The following is a 22,012-nucleotide window of genomic DNA, read 5'->3' as shown; positions in this document are numbered from 1 at the left end:
AAACGCTGATCCATTCATTATAATCTAAAAAGTCTAACTGATCCTAGATCAGTACTCATACACTGGGACACTTAATGAATATGAGACCTAAGTTCTGACCACCACATGGGGGAGCTAGAGTCCACTAAATAAAGTCAGGCTCTGTACCAATACTTACAGATGCATCCTTCCTTCCTTCTTAGAGGTAATCACTGATTGGTAGGTAGGTAAGTGAGTGGGAAGAGGGAAGGAAGGAAGGAAAGAACGAAGCAATTTCATTCAGGCTCGAGGGGCGGCTCACCCAGGCTTTGTACAAATATTGGTGTGAGTTCTTTCCCTACTGTATAGTAATCATCATCATATATATAAACTCCCCTATGTATTTATTTGGACAGTGAAGCTAAAACTTGACATTTATCTGTATATTCTAGCATTTTGGATTTGAGATCAAATGTTTTATATGAGGTGACAGTACAGAATGTCATCTTTTATTTGAGAGTATTTCATACATATCTGTTTACTATTTAGATATGTATGCACTTTATGTATCCAGTCCACACATTTGGAGGTGTCAAAAGTGTTTAGTATTTGGTCCCATATTCCTAGCACACAATGACTACATCAAGCTTGTGACTCTACAAACTTGTTGGATGCATTTGCTGTTTGTTTTGGTTGTGTTTTGGATTATGTGTTTTGGATTAGGCCGTCATTGTAAATAAGAAATTGTTCTTAACCTCCCTGGGCAAGGTGGGACGTTTGCGTCCCACCTAGTCAACAGCCAGTGGAATCGTGTGGCGCGAAATACAAATACCTCATAAATGCTATAACTTCAATTTCTCAAACATATGACTATTTTACACCATTTTAAAGACAAGACTCTCGTTAATCTAACCACACTGTCCGATTTCAAAAAGGCTTTACAGCGAAAGCAAAACATTAGATTATGTCAGGAGTGTACCCTGCCAAAAATAATCACACAGCCATTTTCAAAGCATGCATATATGTCACAAAAACCAAAACCACAGCTAAATGCAGCACTAACCTTTGATGATCTTCATCAGATGACACTCCTAGGACATTATGTTATACAATACATGCATGTTTTGTTCAATCAAGTTCATATTTATATCAAAAACCAGCTTTTTACATTAGCATGTGATGTTCAGAACTAGCAAACTTCCGGTGAATTTACTTAATTACTCACTATTAATGTTCACAAAATACATAACAATTACTTTAAGAATTATAGATACATAACTCCTTTATGCAATCGCGGTGTCAGATTTTAAAATAGCTTTTCGGCGAAAGCACATTTTGCAATATTCTGAGTAGATAGCCCGGCCATCACAGCTAGCTAATTTGACACCCACCAAGTTTGGCCCTCACCAAACTCAGATTTACTATTAGAAAATTGGATTACCTTTGCTGTTCTTCGTCAGAATGCACTCCCAGGACTTCTACTTCAACAACAAATGTTGTTTTGGTTCGAAATAATCCATAGTTATATTGAAATAGCTCTGTTTTGTTCGTGCGTTGAGGTCAGTATCCGAAGGGTGACGCGTGGGCGCATTTTGTGACAAAAAATTCAAAATATTCCATTACCGTACTTCGAAGCATGTCAAACGCTGTTTAAAATCAATTTTTATGCAATTTTTCTCGTAAAATAGCGATAATATTCCAACCGGGCGACGTTGTATTCGTTCAAAGAGAGAAAGAAAAAAATGGAGTCCTCTCGTGCATGCGCGCACCAGTGTCAGTGTTCCCTGCCTGACCACTCACAAACACTCCTGCTGTTTTTCGCCCAGAGACTGCAGAGCTCTCATTCCACTTTCTGGCGCCTTCTTAGAGCCAATGGAAGCCTTAGAAAATGTCACGTTACAGCAGAGATGCTGTATTTTTGATAGAGATGCCCTAGAAGGACAACAAATTGTCAGACAGGGCACTTCCTGCATGGAATCTTCTCAGGCTTTGGCCTGCCATATGAGTTCTGTTATACCCACAGACACCATTCAAACAGTTTTAGAAACTTTAGAGTGTTTTCTATCCAAATATCCTAATTAGATGTATATTCTCGTTTCTGGGTAAGAGTAGTAACCAGTTTAAATCGGGTATGTTTTTTATCCGGCCGTGAAAATACTGCCCCCTAGCCCCACTGACTTGCCTAGATAAATAAAGGTTAAATAAAAAAAGAATAATAATGTATCTAGTCTTCCCATTTGCAGGTGTCATAAGTATTTGGACACATTTAACTTATACTTTATTAAATATAATCAAAAGGTTTGTATTTGTTCCCACATTCCTAGGATGCAATTACTACATCATGCTTGTGACTCGACATTTGGATGCATTTGCGTTTCGGATTATGTTGTGTCCAGTAGAAATGAACGGTACATAATGTATTGTGTCATTCTTTATTGTAAATAAGAATAGAATATGCTTCTAAACAATTCTACATTCATGTGGATGCTACCATGATTACGGATAATCATGAATGAATCGTGAATAATAATGAGTGAGAAAGTTACAGCTGCACAAAGATCATACCCCCAAAACATACTAACCTCTCACCATTACCAGTAACAGAGGAGGTTAGCATTTTTGGCGGGTATGATATTTATGCCTCATTATTCACGATTCATTCATGATTATCCATAATCATGGTAGCATCATGTAGAAGTGTTTAGAAACATGTTCTATTCTTATTTACAATAAAAGTGACTCCAAAATGACACAATACATTATTTACCATTCATTTCTACTGGGCACAACATTTTTCATTTAACCTTTATTTAACCAGGCAAGTCATTTAAGAACAAATTCTTATTTACAATGACGGCCTACTCCAGCCAAACCCGGACGACACTGGGCCAATTGTGCGCCGCCCTATGGGACTCCCAATCACGGCCGGATGTGATACAGCCTGGATTCAAACCAGGGACTGTAGTGACGCCTCTTGCACTGAGATGCAGTGCCTTAGACCATTGCGCCACTCGGGAGCCCATAAAGTGCATTCCCAGCATTCATAGGGGAGTGCATGACATGATTAGGTTTGGCCTGCTATATTCAAATACCGTTGAAAAGCTTCCTTCCAACCTAGGAAAAAACACAACGTAAAACAATTCTGAGCCCACATCACCGGCCTGACGATTAATTCATAAACCTCATGGAAATAGATGACATAATGATTACAATGGTGTAGGGGGTTATATCTATCTATCTAGCTCTCTCTCACACACACAACACACACACACAACACACACACACACACACACACCTCCCGGAGGCATATAGAAAGTTCAACGTGTTTCCATCCTCCTCCCTCTGTTTCCAACCGACCAACCTTATCAGCTCTATCCGTTAAAGAGCAACTGCCTACGACGGTATGAAAAAAGGCTTTTGTCTAGAAGGGATAGAGCTTTTGTCAAAATTGACTTTTTGTAGCAAGTTTAAGAGAACTTATGCAGCAGGTTAGGAAGTAACGTAGCAGGTTAGGATAATTAGGTTAAGGGAAAGGGTTAGCTTAAATGCCCCCCAAAAACAATCTACTTTTGACGGCACATTTGACAAAAGGTGACGTTTGTATACGAAGCTCTTCAGACAGGACCGGAACCCCTAACATGGAGTAGAACAACCCTCCTCCTCCTCTCGCCCCGCCCCTCTCGGATCCTGGCCAATTCCTTCGCGAGGGAGTGTGTTGCCCATGTAGAAATGAGTTTAGAAGTTGCCCCTAGGCACAGATCTAGGTTCAGTTTACCCTCCCCCAAAATCCTAACCTCAACCAAAAACTGACCTTAGATCAGCGTCTAGGGTTCGTATGGTCCTGCAGCAGGTGTATCCGGGAAGAGTCAAACCCCCAACCCTTCTCAGGTTCTCGGTGTTACACCACCTATAAATCCAGAACATTGGCTCGAGCAGGGTCTGAAGGCTATACCCACCCATGAGAGAGAGGACATCACGGCTCTGTCTGTTCTGACCAACAAGGCATCTTCATCGCCAGCTGTGCACCTTCAATGCAGGCAAGTGAATCTTATTGGATAGGCTATATATGTTGCCCAAAAGTTTTCTTTTCACAATCTGCTTTATGAAATACCTTTATGCGAAATAAAATCATCTGAAGCATCGAATAAACCGCTTTTGGTCAGCATCAACTCAACTTGATTTGATATATTTTAGGCTACCGGTGCATCACCAATGACAACTTCCTTACTCCGTCTCTGGACTTTCCCATGGAGTCTATTCTGTCTGTTTGCCAAAATGTTTCCCTCTCGAGAAGGTGAGTACCATTCCAAATGGAGAGAGATCTGCACCTGCCTCACGCTGAGCCACGCGCACAATACATGATGAAGATGACGTTTTGTTCGTTCGGCTCGCGTTAAGCAGGTGCAGGATTACTGCGTGAAAACAAAGCAACAACAAAAAACAAAGCAGACGGGAAAAAGGATGAAGTTCAAATAAATGTGAATATAATTTGAAAAGGCGCTATAAGCATGTAATCCATCGACCACTCATTTGAGATTAGCTGGGTCTACAATATTCCCGTAGAGACAAGTAATTGGATCAGAGCCCCGTTTTGATCAGATAGGCTACCAACGCAGGCATAGAGGCCTGTATATCTGTCGCATAGACATATAAAGAAAAACTCTGAAATGACGTTTCTACTTCTTTCTTTGTGTTGAGCAGGTGGGCACTATCTGCATGGAAGCGGTTCTAATGGCCGTTGAGTGCCTGTTCATTATTTTGTAAATATTGACATTGAATTTTCCCTCGTGGGCAGAAAGGCGAGGACCGGGGACGTATGCTACCACGGAGATCCGAGTCCCTTCCAACAGTGTGGGTGAAATGGCACGGTAATAGTAGGGTCGTCTGATGGAGGAATCGGTTAAACATTAACGGGCCGTGCGTGCGGCCTGGTGGACACAGCGGAGAGCTCTCCAACATGACCAAGTGTCTGACCACGAACTACGTTTAATGAAGTCTAATAAAATGTATTTAAATGAAGATGAATAATAGGCCTATAATGACACACACACACACACACAGGTCAAGAGGGTCTTGGTGGAGCTTGCGTGGTGACTTGCTGCCTGGGGTGTGTGTGCGTGCACATTGGTAGGTGCTATTGCTGCCTGAGGGGCGTGTGCTTTTAACAGACAGTCAAATGTGTCACAAATTAAACATGCAAACACCCTGGGAGTTCCTGATTGTCAAATAGATTGTGTTCCATGCTTTTGATTGGCCCTTATATGAGATAGAAAGGAGATAACAGAAACCCTGAGGCTTTAGGCCTACCTGTCTCTCTGTCTCTTTCTCTGTCTCTTTCTCTGTCTCTTTCTCTGTCTCTCTGTCTCACTCTCTTGGTCTCTGTCTCTCTCTCTCGGGCTCTCGCTCTCTCGGTCTCTGTCTCTCTCTCTCTTTCATCTCTCTCCTACTCTCTCTCACAAACACACCGTCTGTCTGAGTTTGGGTGGCAGGAGTCTGTTTTTCACATTTGCTCTTTAGGAAGATTAGTTTCCAGGCTAACATGTGGTTGCTTGGTAACGGGTGGCGCAAGTCATTTCCACCTCTGCTCACTATTCAAACAGCCTGACCTTACAGGGGAGCAGGACAACACTCACACAACGCTGAAACACTCAAACAACACTATTCAAACAGCCTGACCTTACAGGGGAGCAGGACAACACTCACACAACGCTGAAACACTCAAACAACACTATTCAAACAGCCTGACCTTACAGGGGAGCAGGACAACACTCACACAACGCTGAAACACTCAAACAACACTATTCAAACAGCCTGACCTTACAGGGGAGCAGGACAACACTCACACAACGCTGAAACACTCAAACAACATAAAACAACTTTACTCAAAATTATAACAACACTGTGTGTGTGTGTGGTGTGTGTGTGTGTGTGTGTGTGTGTGTGTGTGTGTGTGTGTGTGTGTGTGTGTGTGTGTGTGTGTGTGTGTGTGTGTGTGTGTGTCTGTGTGTGTGTGCCCAGATGTTATCAGGTCAGGTCATGTAAATGATGCATTTGCCAGTGAAATGGGAGTAACTGCTATAGAGGGTGAAGGACTGAAGGTTTTAAGTGTTGAGGGACTAGTTAAATAGTTATGTTAGTTAATGTCACACACACACACACACACGCTGTGACTCCTTGTAGGACCACTAGGTGGAGGCATCAGCTCATAGATACAGAGCACTTAGCATTCCATGACAAATATTCTAATTCTTACCAGAAGTGTGACCTGTGTTGCCAACATGGCAGCCTGTATAATGATAGTGGGCTATAATGAAACAAGGTTTTCCAAACTCTGTGAAGGCCCATCGCTATGCTACATACAGTATGTGTTTTCTATGAGTCTGGGGCCCATATTCATAAAGCTGCTCAAAGGCCCAGTACAGTCAAAAATGTGATTATCCTGTGTTTTATATATATTTCCACACTATGAGGTTGGAATAATACTGTGAAATTGTGAAAATTATGATAATGCCATTTTAGCGTAAGAGACCTGAAATTTCAGCCTGTTTTGGTGGGATGGAGTTTCAACCAGCCTGGTGATCCAGGCGGTAATTTAGTTAATAGACCAATAAGAAAGAGAGTTCCAAACCTTTCTGCCAATAACAGCTAGTTTTCAGTTTCCCCCCACCACTCAGACCACTCCCAGACAGTCCTAGCTAAATTCTAGCTTGAAAAATTGCTCTATTTTAGTTTATTATTGACCATTTTAATTGAAAACAATCACAGTAAGGTACTTCATTTTTACCCAGAAATGATTTGATATAGAGATTAAAACAGCTGCATTGGACCTTTAAAGAAGGAGTGCTGATCTAGGATGAGTTTTGCCTCATTAGATCATATTGAATCCACTGATCCTGGATCAGCACTTCTACTCTGAGATAGTTTGCGAATAAGGCCTCTGACCTCCTCTCACCTGTTATAATGATGAAAGCTGAATGTGTCCTGTTTCTTCTGTGTCTAACATGCTCACTGGGCCACACTGGTTAACATAACTGTCCAGTGAAAGTCTAACTTTTAGAAGTTCACATTCTGTTAACTCATACCCAAATAATGTTGTTGACTCATCCTATACTTGTATTTGTGGCCAAAGCATAAATTGGAGGGGGAAAAAAAACACTTTAAAAATCCCACCTCAAACTTGTATCCCAAACAGACTGGTTTAAAAAATGCTTGCTATTTACACATAGAGGATGAGCTGGCCAATCAGTGGTCTACTTGTGTGAATATTTTTAATGGCCGGTATATGGCGACACCGTTCTGTTGTTGGGGTAAACCCACACCATTCCTACACAGAAAATATTATTTTTAACATAGCTAATTACCATTCTTTTAGGAAGGAAAACTATTTCACTCATATTGTCATTAATTATAGGCCATATTTCATAGAAATCTAGAAACACTGGACAATTACTCTCTCTCTTTTAGGCCTGTGCTCTGTTATTGGAAGGAGTCATCTGTTATGCACCTTTGGATGCAATGAATTGTAAGACATTGTAACAATACAAGTATTAAACCTTAGAATCTGTGTGTGTGTGTGTGTGTGTGTGTGTGTGTGTGTGTGTGTGTGTGTGTGTGTGTGTGTGTGTGTGTGTGTGTGTGTGTGTGTGTGTGTGTGTGTGTAAGCCTACATTATGAGCAGATGAGATATGTTCATCTTTTCCATAAGTCACCTCTGTAGTAGGCTAATAATTCAATATTGATTCTCTCTCTCTCTCTCCTCTCTCCTTCTCTTTGGAACCTGCTGCCTCCGCGGCGTCTCCATGGTAACCCGTGTTCCGTAAGCTGGTGCTGATGGTGTGAAGTTGCATAACCGGTTTTCCCCCTTAATCGACAAAAACAGTAGCCTACATCACGTCAAAGAAACTGAAATTGTTTTTGCACCTATGAAGATTAAGAAAACGCCTATCCTAACCGCCCAACAAAACGAGTGGGAATAAAATCGGCTAAATGAAGAAGCGTGCCTCTTTGGGAGATGAGGAGCCTATGTATAAATCCAAACCATTAGCATTATTTTTACACATATTTGTTGTAGCCTGATCAGGAAACAGATGATATGAGTTTGAGGAGGTTTAGAGAACACGACTTTTCTATCTTTTCTATCTTTTTGCTTCATGGCCATGTGAGCTGGTGTAAAGTCTCTCTCGCCTTCTCTTTCTCCCTCCTCTCTCTGTCTGTCTTTCTTATCCACATTGCTGTCTCGGTTGTTGCCTTGGAGACGGAACGGGAATGCAGCAGCGGCTGGAGAGAAAACGTTGAATTCCACCTTCCCCCGGCTCGCGCCTCCGCAGTATCTCCCCTCCTCTCTTCTCCTTCTGCACAGCGCCACTTCTATCAGACTGCAGCAAAACTCATCCAATCACCTGCTTGGAAAACTGCACCACGTGGTCCGTCTTCCTTTATTCACACATTTTGGGGGTTCTAGCTCTGCGCTCGAGCTGATGAGTCATCATAGAATGGCAACACACACGCACAGATGGAGATGGTGATGAGGAGGAGAATAAGGTGGTGTTGATGATGATGGAGATGATGACGATGATCAAAAAGATGATAAGGGTGAAGATGAGATCACTGTTAGACTCCAGTAGGCTACATCATCACACTCCCCTGCAGCGCGGTTTCAGCACCACGGACAGCGACAACAAGAAGGCCTTGCGTTCATCCAAGGACCGCCTGCCGCTGAGATCACGACTCCAGTTCTTCTTTCTATAAAAAGCCCAACAATAAACCTTGATTTTGTCCATTGAGCAATAGGTCTATAGATGTTCTAAATCTGAGTATGAACGCAGTGTTGACCTGCATGGCTTGATGGTCTATCTCATCTGAACTTTGATTGACTCGTGTTTAACCTGTAGCCTCGTTGACCAGGCCATAACACAGCTGGATACATTATGTGCCCACAGACATCAGTACCAGCCCGGCTGCTGCATGTTGCTTCACTGTAGTAGGCTATTGGCCAGCCTTTAGGGGTTTCCAGAGTCGTAGGCTTATAATCAGTCATAGAGATGGCGTTGCTCTGGGTCTAGTACAACTAAAGCTGTCCATAAAGTGTACACCTCTGATTATTACATACAGGGCTAACTTTCAGCGTTCGTCATACTGCATGTTCCTGAGCACATTAACCACAAGGCAATTCAATTCAACATTGCTGGGAGGCACGGGGACCGTTTGTAACGATTTATACTTGTATTTTTGAATGTACAATATATAAAACAGAACGTTCTATTATACCATAGTAACAGTTGCCACGTGTTAACGGTAAAGAATCCCGTTGGTTTGAAGTGGTAAAATAGTACATTCAACGTTCAGAGGGGGTGGGGGTGGGGGGCAGGCAGCGTCTCTCACGCCACTGAGCCCAGTACCTTGGAGAGCACGGTGTCTTTCCCCCTCTCATGAAACCAATATATACATTTTTCCCCAAAACACTGACGCGCTATAAGATATCACTTTAGTCCACCGTATAATAGCCTATTCAATTCTCAAAAGCCACAATAACGGTACAATCAGAATACTTTTTATACAGCATGCAGTAAAGTTAACTATAGCTATCCCTTTCCGCCCAAAGTCCTGTGTAGTGTCCGTTAGATTCCCCGAGCTTTGACTGAACACATGAAACGACAGTTCGGTAACGGGGCGAGGTGAAGCTAGGCGTGTTACCGATTCCTCCTGATTCCACAGACTCAGGTTCCTGATCAAATCCCCGTCGTGCGTTTGTCCGGTTCACCAAGCGTATACATTCAATCCCCGCTCAAACAACCGGCGGGTGTGTGGCTGGTGTCCGCGACCGTGTCCTAAACCAAATTCCCCTCTCTCTCTCTCTCTCTCTCTCTCTCTCTCTCTCTCTCTCTCTCTCTCTCTCTCTCTCTCTCTCTCTCTCTCCTCCCTTCGTCCAGTCCTTAACGATCCAACTCGCTTATCCGTTTCCCGTCTTTCTCCTTCTCCTTCTTCTCCTTCTCCTTCTCCTTCTCCCTTGACCCTCCCTCGTTCTTCAGGTCCTGGAACACCTCGGTAAAGTAGTGCGGGTCTGCGTTTATCCTCAGCATTGGCCCGCTCATCCGGTCAATGAGACCAAGGGCCCGCTCCCAGAAGGCCTCCCGGCTGGACTCCACCAGGAACGGCTTGAGCGGGTAGGAGATCTCGTTGCCCATGTAGGAGTAGGCCAGGTACAGGCAGGTGAGGAAGGTCGCCTGCAGCTCGTACTCAGACACCGTGTCTTCCTCCACGGCCTCTCGGCAGAGCAAGTAGACGAAGACCAGGTTAGCCGGGGTGATGAAGCCCTGGTCCTGCCAGCCCTGCACTAACAGAGCCCGGTCCACGTTACGGAACCACAGGATGACCTCATTGGCAGTGAGCTCTTTGAGCTTGAAGCAGCGGCGGCAGAGAAAGTCAGAGAGACACCTCAGCAGCTCGCCGGTGGACGCCTGGAGGACGAACAACACAAACAGTTAGGCTTTAACACACACCACACACACACACACACACACACGTTACCCACCTGCACCACCACCCTCCGAGGGGAGATGAATAAGCGTCCATTCTGGGTCTGCCGCCGGGTCTGGTCCGGTACTGTAGGAACAGGCACAGGAATTGGCCCGGGTTTGGGCCCTGTCGGTTTTCGGTCGAGTATTCCGTTGGACGGTTGTGATTTCTTGATGTTGTCGGTGTTGAGCTGGTCCACCAAGGGGTCGGATTTGGCCTGGCTGGGGTCGGATTTGGCCTGGCTGGGGTCGGATTTGGCCTGGCTGGGGTCGGGTTTGGGGTTCACCTTTTTGGCATTCTTCTTTTTGGCTGATGCGGCGACCAGCCGCTTCCACGTCAGAGCATGGAGCAGCACCGAGTGGCGCTTCTTTAGGCTCTTCTCCTGTGGTTTCCCGCCGGTCGCAAGGTCCGGTTTCTCGTCCACACACACACCGCCCGCTGCCTTCCTTGACCTCGGCGACAGAGACAGAACGGTACCCATGTCTGCAGCGCGCAGCGCCTTCCAACACACGGAGCTTCCCGAGCTTTGTATTCCAGTCCGTATCGATGGGGTGTACGTGTAGTTTAATTAAACTTCACACACACAGCTACATTGACGGTTTGACCGCGGAGAGTCCAGAGGTGTGTGATGCTCGGTGATTCCAGCAATATGCGCGAGATTCACTCACACATTTCTCTCTCTCTCTCTCTCTCTCTCTCTCTCTCTCTCTCTCTCTCTCTCTCTCTCCTCTCTCTATCACACACGTTCACGAATCACGATCACACACACGCTGTGCCACTCCTTCTGTCGCAGCGCAGCGCGCGGCACTCAGCTCTTGGAATGGACAGAGGCCGGTAACTGCAGGTGCGCGAGAGATGCTGCCGGTTTAAAAGCGTTAATCGGGAGTTACAGCTCCAAATATCCAATCAGAGAGGATGGTGCTTAGATTGACAACTTATTCGACCAATGTGTATGCATGTGTGTACGTGCGTGCGTGCGTGTGTGTGTTGCCCTCCATATCTCCAGCTTGGTTGTTAAAACATGTTCATGGGGGAGAGAGAAAGAGAGAGAAAGAGATGGAAAGGTGAGAAGGACTCACAGGAGGAAGAGTGAGGGAAGGAGGGGGAGAGAAGAGAGGCAGATGGAGAGAGAGGCAGATAGGTGAGAGGGAAGGAGAGGGGAGAGGAAAGGAGGATAGGGGAGAGGAGGATGGGGAGAGGAAGATAGGGATGAGGAGGATAGGGGTGAGGAAGATAGGGATGAGGAGGATAGGGGTGAGGAGGATAGGGAAGAGGGGGATAGGGGTGAGGAGGATAGAGAAGAGGAGGATAGGGGTGAGGAGGATAGGGGTGAGGAGGATAGGGAAGAGGAGGATAGGGAAGAGGAGGATAGGGGTGAGGAGGATGGGGAGAGGAGGATGGGGTGAGGAGGATAGGGGTGAGGAGGATAGGGGTGAGGAGGATAGGGAAGAGGATAGGGGTGAGGAGGATAGGGGTGAGGAGGATAGGGAAGAGGAGGATAGGGAGAGGAGGATAGAGAAGAGGAGGATAGAGGTGAGGAGGATGGGGAGAGGAGGATGGGGTGAGGAGGATGGGGGAGAGGAGGATGGGGAGAGGAGGATGGGTGAGGAGGATAGAGAAGAGGAGGATAGGGAAGAGGAGGATAGGGGTGAGGAGGATAGGGAAGAGGATGATAGGGGTGAGGAGGATTGGGGTGAGGAGGATAAGGGAGGAGGATAGGGAAGAGGAGGATAGGGTAGAGGAGGATAGGGGTGAGGAGGATAGAGAAGAGGAGGATAGGGGTGAGGAGGATAGGGGTGAGGAGGATAGAGAAGAGGAGGATAGGGGTGAGGAGGATAGAGAAGAGGAGGATAGGGGTGAGGAGGATAGGGGTGAGGAGGATAGAGAAGAGGAGGATAGGGGTGAGGAGGATAGAGAAGAGGAGGATAGGGTGAGGAGGATAGGGGTGAGGAGGATAGGGAGAGGAGGGTAGGGGTGAGGAGGATAGAGAAGAGGAGTATAGGGGTGAGGAGGATAGGAAGAGGAGGGTAGGGGTGAGGAGGATAGAGAAGAGGAGGATAGGGGTGAGGAGGATAGGGTAGAGGAGGATAGGAAGAGGAGGGTAGGGGTGAGGAGGATAGAGAAGAGGAGGATAGGGGTGAGGAGGATAGGGTAGAGGAGGATAGGGGAGAGGAGGATAGGGAAGAGGAGGATAGGGGTGAGGAGGATAGGGGTGAGGAGGATAGGGAAGAGGAGGATAGGGAGAGGAGGATAGGAAGAGGAGGATAGGGAAGAGGAGGATAGGAAGAGGAGGATAGGAAGAGGAGGATAGGGGTGAGGAGGATAGAGAAGAGGAGGATAGGGGTGACGAGGATAGAGAAGAGGAGGATAGGGGTGAGGAGGATAGGGGTGAGGAGGATAGAGAAGGGGAGGATAGGGGTGAGGAGGATAGGAAGAGGAGGATAGGAAGAGGAGGATAGAAAGAGGAGGATAGGAAGAGGAGGATAGGGTAGAGGAGGATAGGGGTGAGGTGGATAGGAAGAGGAGGATAGGAAGAGGAGGATAGGGAAGAGGAGGATAGGAAGAGGAGGATAGGGGTGACGAGGATAGAGAAGAGGAGGATAGGGGTGAGGAGGATAGGGAAGAGGAGGATAGGAAGAGGAGGATAGGAAGAGGAGGATAGGGAGAGGAGGATAGGAAGAGGAGGATAGGGGTGAGGTGGATAGGAAGAGGAGGATAGGGAAGAGGAGGATAGGGAGAGGAGGATAGGAAGAGGAGGATAGGGGTGACGAGGATAGAGAAGAGGAGGATAGGGGTGAGGAGGATAGGGGTGAGGAGGATAGAGAAGAGGAGGATAGGGGTGAGGAGGATAGAGAAGAGGAGGATAGGGGTGAGGAGGATAGGGGTGAGGAGGATAGGGAAGAGGAGGATAGGAAGAGGAGGATAGGAAGAGGAGGATAGGGGTGAGGAGGATAGAGAAGAGGAGGATAGGGGTGACGAGGATAGAGAAGAGGCGGATAGGGGTGAGTAGGATAGGGATGAGGAGGATAGGGAAGAGGAGGATGGGGTGAGGAGGATAGGGGTGAGGAGGATAGGGGAGAGGAGGATAGGGAAGAGGAGGATAGGAAGAGGAGGATAGGGTAGAGGAGGATAGGGTAGAGGAGGATAGGGGAGAGGAGGATAGGGAAGAGGAGGATAGGGAGAGGAGAAGAGGGAAGGGGAGGATAGGAAGAGGAGGATAGGAAGAGGAGGATAGGAAGAGGAGGATAGGAAGAGGAGGATAGGGTAGAGGAGGATAGGGGTGAGGTGGATAGGAAGAGGAGGATAGGAAGAGGAGGATAGAAAGAGGAGGATAGGAAGAGGAGGATAGGGTAGAGGAGGATAGGGGTGAGGTGGATAGGAAGAGGAGGATAGGAAGAGGAGGATAGGAAGAGGAGGATAGGAAGAGGAGGATAGGAAGAGGAAGATAGGAAGAGGAGGATAGGGGTGAGGAGGATAGGGAAGAGGAGGATAGGGAGAGGAGGATAGGAAGAGGAGGATAGGAAGAGGAGGATAGGAAGAGGAGGATAGGAAGAGGAGGATAGGGAGAGGAGGATAGGAAGAGGAGGATAGGAAGAGGAGGATAGGGGTGAGGAGGATAGGGAAGAGGAGGATAGGGAGAGGAGGATAGGAAGAGGAGGATAGGGTAGAGGAGGATAGGGGTGAGGAGGATAGGGGAGAGGAGGATAGGGAAGAGGAGGATAGGGAGAGGAGGATAGGAAGAGGAGGATAGGGTAGAGGAGGATAGGGTAGAGGAGGATAGGGGTGAGGTGGATAGGAAAAGGAGGATAGGAAGAGGAGGATAGGAAGGGGAGGATAGGGTAGAGGAGGATAGGGTGAGGTGGATAGGAAGAGGAGGATAGGAAGAGGAGGATAGGAAGAGGAGGATAGGAAGAGGAGGATAGGGAAGAGGAGGATAGGAAGAGGCGGATAGGAAGAGGAGGATAGGAAGAGGAGGATAGGGAAGAGGAGGATAGGAAGAGGCGGATAGGAAGAGGAGGATAGGAAGAGGAGGATAGGAAGAGGAGGATAGGGAAGAGGAGGATAGGAAGAGGAGGATAGGAAGAGGAGGATAGGGTGAGGTGGATAGGAAGAGGAGGATAGGGTGAGGTGGATAGGAAGAGGAGGATAGGAAGAGGAGGATAGGAAGAGGAGGATAGGAAGAGGAGGATAGGAAGAGGATGATAGGAAGAGGAGGATAGGAAGAGGAGGCTAGGAAGAGGATGATAGGAAGAGGAGGATAGGAAGAGGAGGATAGGAAGAGGAGGCTAGGAAGAGGAGGCTAGGAAGAGGAGGATAGGAAGAGGAGGATAGGAAGAGGAGGCTAGGAAGAGGAGGATAGGAAGAGGAGGATAGGAAGAGGAGGATAGGAAGAGGAGGATAGGAAGAGGAGGCTAGGAAGAGGAGGCTAGGAAGAGGAGGATAGGAAGAGGAGGCTAGGAAGAGGAGGCTAGGAAGAGGATGATAGGAAGAGGAGGATAGGAAGAGGAGGATAGGAAGAGGAGGATAGGAAGAGGAGGCTAGGAAGAGGAGGCTAGGAAGAGGAGGATAGGAAGAGGAGGATAGGAAGAGGAGGCTAGGAAGAGGAGGATAGGAAGAGGCGGATATGGTGGATGAGTGGAAGGGAAAAAGAGTCTGGTGGTGGACATAACTGCTTCTATCTCCTTTCTCCTTCAACCCCTCCCTCCCTCCCTCCTGTTATATTCCACTCGCTCTCCTCCCCTCCATCTCTGTTTGCTCATTACCCCATCCATCCATCCATCCATCCCATCCATCCATTCTCTCACCCTCCTCCTCCTTCCTCCTTCTTTTTCCTCCCCTCTCCCTCATTTGTGTTCAACTGGTTCTACCCTTCTGCCCAGGTGTTAATTAGTTCGACCAATATGTGTACCTTTACCTTTTAATTCCTTGGTGGAATGAAAAGGTAAAAGAGACATGGTGGGAACTCCCTCTAGTTGCCCATGTTTACATCAATTCAATGTGTTGAACGTCTGGGAAGGGCTGCACACTTTGGAGAAAAAGGTGGAGATTTGGGACTGAGGGAGAGAGGTGTGTTAGCTGTGAGAGTCAATCAAATGCTTTTAAATGTGTGGGGAGGGGCTCACACTTCTGGGAGAAAAGTGGAGATTTGGGATGCAGAGAGAGGCGTGTGAGCTGTGAGAGCCAACCAGAGGCAACCGTCCCTCCACAGAGCAGAGCTCTGCATCACGACACCCCCTCCTACTGCATGGCTTTATGGCCAATGCAGCCTTTATGACACTTTCATCATCATTTTGCTCTTTCCAAATACTCACCCAGCTAACAGGGGGGCCATTTATGGCAGCCACCCTGTGGCTCGTGCCTGGTATTGCACTTCCATTGCTAAGCAAATATCTATTTCTCGCTGACCCAATCGTCCCAGGTAGATGTAATACACGTGTTGTCCACAAGAGGTCCTGCGCACACCGTGATGGTGAATGCCCCATCTGTTCAGATATCCGTCAGAAACGGGGACAAAGGCGGCTTAGCAGGCGTGGATTCAGGATGATATGATACTACAGGCCCTGAATACGTTTCTGCTGACTTTTTCATTTGCAAACCCCTGACTATAAGAGATATAGGCCGAGATGTTGGGGATTTGTAGCCTACTGACCACAAATGTTTGTAATTAAAATGAAGGCCTGTATTTTATATGTATTGGATCTATGTATTTTAAATTGTATTATGAATAAAACTGTGTTTATACTTGTGGGTCTAGTAGGCCGTACTTTAAGGTTTTGCTATACGCATATCTTGGCCGTAGCCATCTGACCCCAAAATAACTCAATACCAAAGCCACTAGCGTCGTTTAAGGCCTAATTATGAATGAATCCACTCATTTAATTTCTCTCTGAAAGCCAGGATTTAAGTAAACATGTGTAGTGGCAATAGTAGGCTTAGACTGCCTCTAAAAATAACAGCCTACGCCAGAAAGGTAGAATATGGGTGAGAAATCAGCAGGACCGTTATAGGCCAATAGGCCAGGCCTATTCATAGAAATGGACCTAATAAAGGAGGGGTCAGAAGTCTGGACAAAGAGCATCTGTGAGATAGATAGCTCGTCGTTAAACGATTATGACTCTAACTACCAGGATGCATCAGAACAAAACACAGCCTCTCATCCCTCTGCTCTGGGTAGAGATTGCCCAAAATATGATAGGATCAGTTTATCCTCCCCAAATTCTAACCTCAATTATTACTGGGTCACACGTAAAACTGACTCTAGATCAGTGTCTAGGGGTAGACGTTATCCGAGTACCCCTCCCCCTCGCGTCTCGTTCACGGCTGTGGGCTGTGCGCTGCAGGGGGGCGGGAGGCGAGGAGAGCGAAGCGGCAGAAGGCTCATTGTGTGTCGGCTAGAAAGTGGGGGTCGTTGCGGGGGGGAGAAAGCGTGCGTGGAGGCTGAACTCTCGCTTTTGTCGCCTGTGGAGGAGGGGGCGGATAAAGTAGCCTGCTCGCTCACACACACACCAGGGACGCCCGGTTCGTTTATCAGCATCATCATACCCATTACCGAGGATACACAGTGAACCGGGAAGGGATGCAGATTTAGCGCGAGACGGACAGTGGGACTTCGGTCTCAGCTGGATTCGGATAAATGGTGCGTGCGCCGTTCCGTCGTCGGCGATGAGAAGAAAGGAGGACAAAAGATGAACGGATGGAGGATAGACACGGCCCCTCGGTAGACACGCGCCTTCGGTTTACCGCATCTCTCTGATCTCGTGCCGCCGTGCGTGAGTCTGTCGGTCATTCCGTCGTTCAGACTGTGTCTCACTAGGGAGAAAAACCCGAACAGTATTCCCGAATTACAGGAGGCGTTGCCTGTATCTGACTGACTGCAGAGAGACTATTGTCTGTGTGTGTTTGTGTGTGTGATTTGACGTTTAGGGGTGTGATTGTATGTGAGCGGGTGTGCTTGTGTGTGTGGTGACTGTGAGGGGTGTGTTTGTCTGATTTGATGGGGAGGGGTGTGTGAGGGTGTGTGAGTTGCTGGTGTAAGGGTGTGTGTGTGTGAGCCATGGGGAACACAGAGAGTATGGAGTCTCAGCTAGCTGTCATCAGGGCCAGGGCTGCTCCTGTCAAGCTGCCCATGCCTGATCCTGCTGAGCTGGAAGAGAGGTTCTCCATTGCACTGGTAGGTGACACACACACACACACACACACACACACACACACACACACACACACACACACACACACACACACACACACACACACACACACACACACACATGAAACGCACACATGCTCACATACACACGCTCATACATTGCATGTGTGTGTATGTATGAGTGTTGAGTGTGTGTGTGGAGTGTGTACCCTAACCCATTATGGCTGACTGGTTAGAATCGATGAGTGTTGTTGTGAATACCATCTCTGTCCCTGCATATGCAACGCGTTGCCTCTCCCCGATACACTGCCATATTTCATTCACTGTGTGTCAGTAAGAGTCTTTCATATCACACATACTCATGTTTAATTCACTGTTCATGCATGTTCATGTCTCTGTCTACATGTGTACTTCATTAGTTTAATATCCCCCCTCTCTCTCTCTTTATCTTTCTCTTCCTCTGTCTCGCTCTGTCTCTCTCTCCTTCTCTTTATCCATCTTTGAATTCTTCTCTCTCTCTCTCTCTCTCTGTCTCTCTCTCTCTCTCTCTGTCTCTCTCTCTCTCTCTCTCTCTCTCTCTCTCTGTCTCTCTCTCTCTCTCTCTCTCTCTCTCTCTCTGTCTCTCAGAACTCTATGAACCTGCCCCCTGATAAGGTGCGTCTGCTCCGTTGCTACGACAACGAGAAGAAGTGGGAGCTGATATGTGATCAGGTGAGACAGAAGGTCATCTTTGATTGGCCAAAGAACAGCCTGGTCTGATAATGACCCCTAGCACTGTCCCTCTTCTATGTTAGTAGAGCTGAAGGAACTGGATAGGTGTAAGCTATAGGGAGGAAGCTCTGTCCCTCTTCTATGTTAGTAGAGCTGAAGGAACTGGATAGGTGTAAGCTATAGGGAGGAAGCTCTGTCCCTCTTCTATGTTAGTAGAGCTGAAGGAACTGGATAGGTGTAAGCTATAGGGAGGAAGCTCTGTCCCTCTTCTATGTTAGTAGAGCTGAAGGAACTGGATAGGTGTAAGCTACATGGAGGAAGCTCCCCTAAGCCCATTGGAAGGCTGGTACACCAGTCCAGTCCCTTCAGCGCTGCAACAACAGCATGGTTCCTTCAGTTATTCAGCATCTCCTTGGCCAGTGTGAAAGGCAAGTGTGTAACCATTGCTTGTGTGTGTGTGCCTGGGTGTGTGTGTGTGTGTGTGTGTGCGTGTGTGCGTGTGTGTGTGTGTGTGTGTGTGTGTGTGTGTGTGTGAGTGTGCGTGCGTGCGTGCGTGCGTGTGCGTGTGTGTGTGTGTGTGTTGTAGGAACGGTTCCAGGTGAAGAACCCTCCTCACACCTACATCCAGAAGCTGAGAGGATTCCTTGACCCGGCCGTCACACGCAAGGTGAGTGACAGCCACGTCACCATGGTAGCAGAGCCAGTAATATCATAGTAACAATATGGTAACACACGCTGGGATATTAGTTCCTCAACTTGACACTGTTGGCTAGATACCATTTAGAATTCCATCATTTCCCAAACCAGCAGACAGGAAATTATTTTGAGGGAATACCAGAATAACCGTAACCCTACTGTCGTCAGAAATTCCGTCGGAGAGTCCAGGAGTCGACTCAGGTGCTCAGAGAACTGGAGATCTCACTACGGACCAATCACATCGGGTGAGTCACAGGCCGCAGCCAATCACATGCAAAGAGAGTCCTGGATCAAAATGAATCTGAACCGAATCAGAATCACGTTGACATTGACTCAGTTCCTAACCATTCTGACTCAGAGAGGGGGACGAGCTGAATAGGGGTTTAGTGATTGCTGTGATACTGCTAGATATTGAACAGTGAATGATTTGTGGGATGATAAATCCTAATGTTCCTCTGTCTCCAGGTGGGTGAGGGAGTTTCTCAACGAGGAGAATCAGGGCCTAGATGTCCTAGTAGAGTACCTCTCCTTCGCTCAGTACGCGGTCACGTGAGTGTGTGTGACTGTGTGTGTGGGGGGCCACTTTTCCCATACGCGTGTGTTCTGTTGAGTCACATGTGTGTGTGTGTGTGTGCGTGTGTGTGTGTGTGTGCGTGCGTGTGTGTGTGTGTGTGTAGGTTTGATGGGGAGGTATCAGAGGCCAGTACTGAGGAGAGAGCTGTAGATTCTCCCTGGAGTCGTTCTATAGAAGATCTCCATGGAGACAGCAACCTGCCCTCCCCCTCCAGTGGCAACAACATACCGCGCTCCGCACGCCACTCTATCGGGTAACACACACACACACACACACCCAAACACACACACACCCAAACCCACACATTTCTATGCCAATCCATCAGTTAACACACACACACACCAAGTTGCGGTGTTAATCCTGTGTTTATTGTATGCTGACTGTGTCAGGTCAGCGCTGGTGTCCAGGTCTAACACACTGCCCAGTAGGAAGACACTGAAGAACTCCCGCTTGGTGTGTAAGAAGGACGACGTTCACGTGTGTGTGATGTGTCTCAGAGCCATTATGAACTACCAGGTGAACTACACATCTGTCTCCTCTCATCTTGCTTCTCTGTCTCCTTCTCACCTATCTCTCCCTCTCTCTCTCTCTTAACCCCTCCTATATCTCTCTCTCTCTCTCTCTTAACCCCTCCTATCTCTCTCTTAACCCCTCCTATCTCTCCCCTCTCTCTCTCTCTCTTAATCCCTCCTACCTCTCCCTCTCTCTCTCAACCCCCTCCTACCTCTCCTTCTCTCTCTCAACACCTCATACCTCTCCTTCTCTCTCTCTTAACCCCTCCTACCTCTCCCTCTCTCTCTCTTAACCCCTCCTACCTCTCCTTCTCTCTCTCTTAACCCCTCCTACCTCTCCCTCTCTCTCTCTTAACCCCTCCTATCTCTCCCTCTCTCTCTCTTAACCCCTCCTATCTCTCCCTCTCTCTCTCTTAACCCCTCCTACCTCTCCCTCTCTCTCTTAACACCTCCTATCTCTCCCTCTCTCTCTTAACCCCTCCTACCCCTCCCTCTCACTCTCTTAACCCCTCCTATGTCTCCCTCTCTCTCTCAACCCCTCCTATCTCTCCCTCTCTCTCTTAACCCCTCCTATCTCTCCCTCTCTCTCTCTTAACCCCTCCTATCTCTCCCTCTCTCTCTCAACCCCTCCTATCTCTCCCTCTCTCTCTTAAACCCTCCTATCTCTCCCTCTCTCTCTCTTAACCCCTCCTATCTCTCCCTCTCTCTCTCAACCCCTCCTATCTCTCCCTCTCTCTCTTAACCCCTCCTATCTCTCCTTCTCTCTCTCTTAACCCCTCCTATCTCTCCCTCTCTCTCTCTTAACCCCTCCTATCTCTCCCTCTCTCTCTTAACCCCTCCTATCTCTCCCTCCCTCTCTCTTAACCCCTCCTACTTCTCCCTCTCTCTCTTAACCCCTCCTATCTCTCCCTCTCTCTCTTAACCCCTCCTACCTCTCCTCTCTCTCTCTTAACCCCTCCTATCTCTCCCTCTCTCTCTTAACCCCTCCTGTCTCTCCCTCCCTCTCTCTTAACCCCTCCTATCTCTCTCTCTCTTAACCCCTCCTATCTCTCCCTCTCTCTCTCTTAACCCCTCCTATCTCTCCTCTCTCTCTCTTAACCCCTCCTATCTCTCCCTCTCTCTCTCAACCCCTCCTATCTCTCCCTCTCTATCTTAACCCCTCCTATCTCTCCCTCCCTCTCTCTTAACCCCTCCTATCTCTCCCTCTCTCTCTCTTAACCCCTCCTATCTCTCCCTCTCTCTCTCTTAACCCCTCCTATCTCTCCCTCTCTCTCTCAACCCCTCCTATCTCTCCTCTCTCTCTCTTAACCCCTCCTATCTCTCCCTCCCTCTCTCTTAACCCCTCCTATCTCTCTCTCTCTCTTAACCCTCCTATATCTCCCTCTCTCTCTCTCTTAACCCCTCCTATCTCTCTCTTAACCCCTCCTACGTCTCCCTCTCTCTCTCTTAACCCCTCCTATCTCTCCCTCTCTCTCTCTTAACCCCTCCTATCTCTCCCTCCCTCTCTCTTAACCCCTCCTATCTCTCCCTCCCTCTCTCTTAACCGCTCCTATCTCTCCCTCCCTCTCTCTCTTAACCCCTCCTATCTCTCCCTCCCTCTCTCTCTTAACCCCTCCTATCTCTCCCTCCCTCTCTCTTAACCCCTCCTATCTCTCCCTCTCTCTCTCAAGCCCTCCTACCTCTCCCTCTCTCTCTCTTAACCCCTCCTATCTCTCCCCCTCTCTCTCTTAACCCCTCCTATCTCTCCCTCCCTCTCTCTTAACCCCTCCTATCTCTCCCTCCCTCTCTCTCTTAACCCCTCCTATCTCTCCCTCTCTCTCTTAACCCCTCCTATCTCTCCCTCTCTCTCTTAACCCCTCCTATCTCTCCCTCCCTCTCTCTTAACCCCTCCTATCTCTC

The 22,012-nt window shown here is 47.7% G+C and overlaps 2 protein-coding genes across 2 annotated transcripts in view; one reads left to right on the top strand and one right to left on the bottom strand.

Annotated features, from left to right (window-relative positions):
• Positions 1-9,806: 9,806 nt before the first annotated feature.
• On the bottom strand, positions 9,807-11,289 carry LOC106593029 (cyclin-dependent kinase 5 activator 1). Its single transcript, XM_014184373.3, has 2 exons — positions 10,490-11,289; positions 9,807-10,415 (listed from the first exon to the last, which is right to left on the bottom strand). The coding sequence occupies exons 1-2, from the start codon at positions 10,952-10,954 to the stop codon at positions 9,891-9,893; spliced, it is 990 nt and encodes a 329-aa protein (XP_014039848.3). The 5' UTR covers positions 10,955-11,289; the 3' UTR covers positions 9,807-9,890.
• Positions 11,290-16,605: 5,316 nt separating this feature from the next.
• The window catches only part of LOC106593939 (formin-like protein 2), a 51,733-nt gene continuing 46,326 nt past the window's right edge, over positions 16,606-22,012 (top strand). The window contains 7 exon segments of the mRNA XM_045698029.2: positions 16,606-17,644; positions 18,248-18,331; positions 18,918-18,998; positions 19,196-19,272; positions 19,493-19,576; positions 19,705-19,854; positions 19,991-20,117. Coding sequence (XP_045553985.2) covers positions 17,528-17,644; positions 18,248-18,331; positions 18,918-18,998; positions 19,196-19,272; positions 19,493-19,576; positions 19,705-19,854; positions 19,991-20,117 — 720 coding nt within the window. The 5' untranslated portion in view covers positions 16,606-17,527.

The sequence above is a fragment of the Salmo salar genome, chromosome 16 (genome assembly GCF_965601325.2).
Source record: "Salmo salar chromosome 16, fSalSal1, whole genome shotgun sequence".
NCBI classification, from domain to species: Eukaryota; Metazoa; Chordata; class Actinopteri; order Salmoniformes; family Salmonidae; genus Salmo; species Salmo salar.
This window is presented reverse-complemented; position numbering and strand designations above follow the sequence as displayed.

Coding starts and splice junctions, on each gene's coding strand:
- LOC106593029 (XM_014184373.3), bottom strand. CDS start 10,954: ATGGGTACCGTTCTGTCTCTGTCGCCGAGGTCAAGGAAGGCAGCGGGC. Junction 10,416..10,489: donor CTCGGAGGGTGGTGGTGCAG/GTGGGTAACGTG, acceptor TTCGTCCTCCAG/GCGTCCACCGGCGAGCTGCT.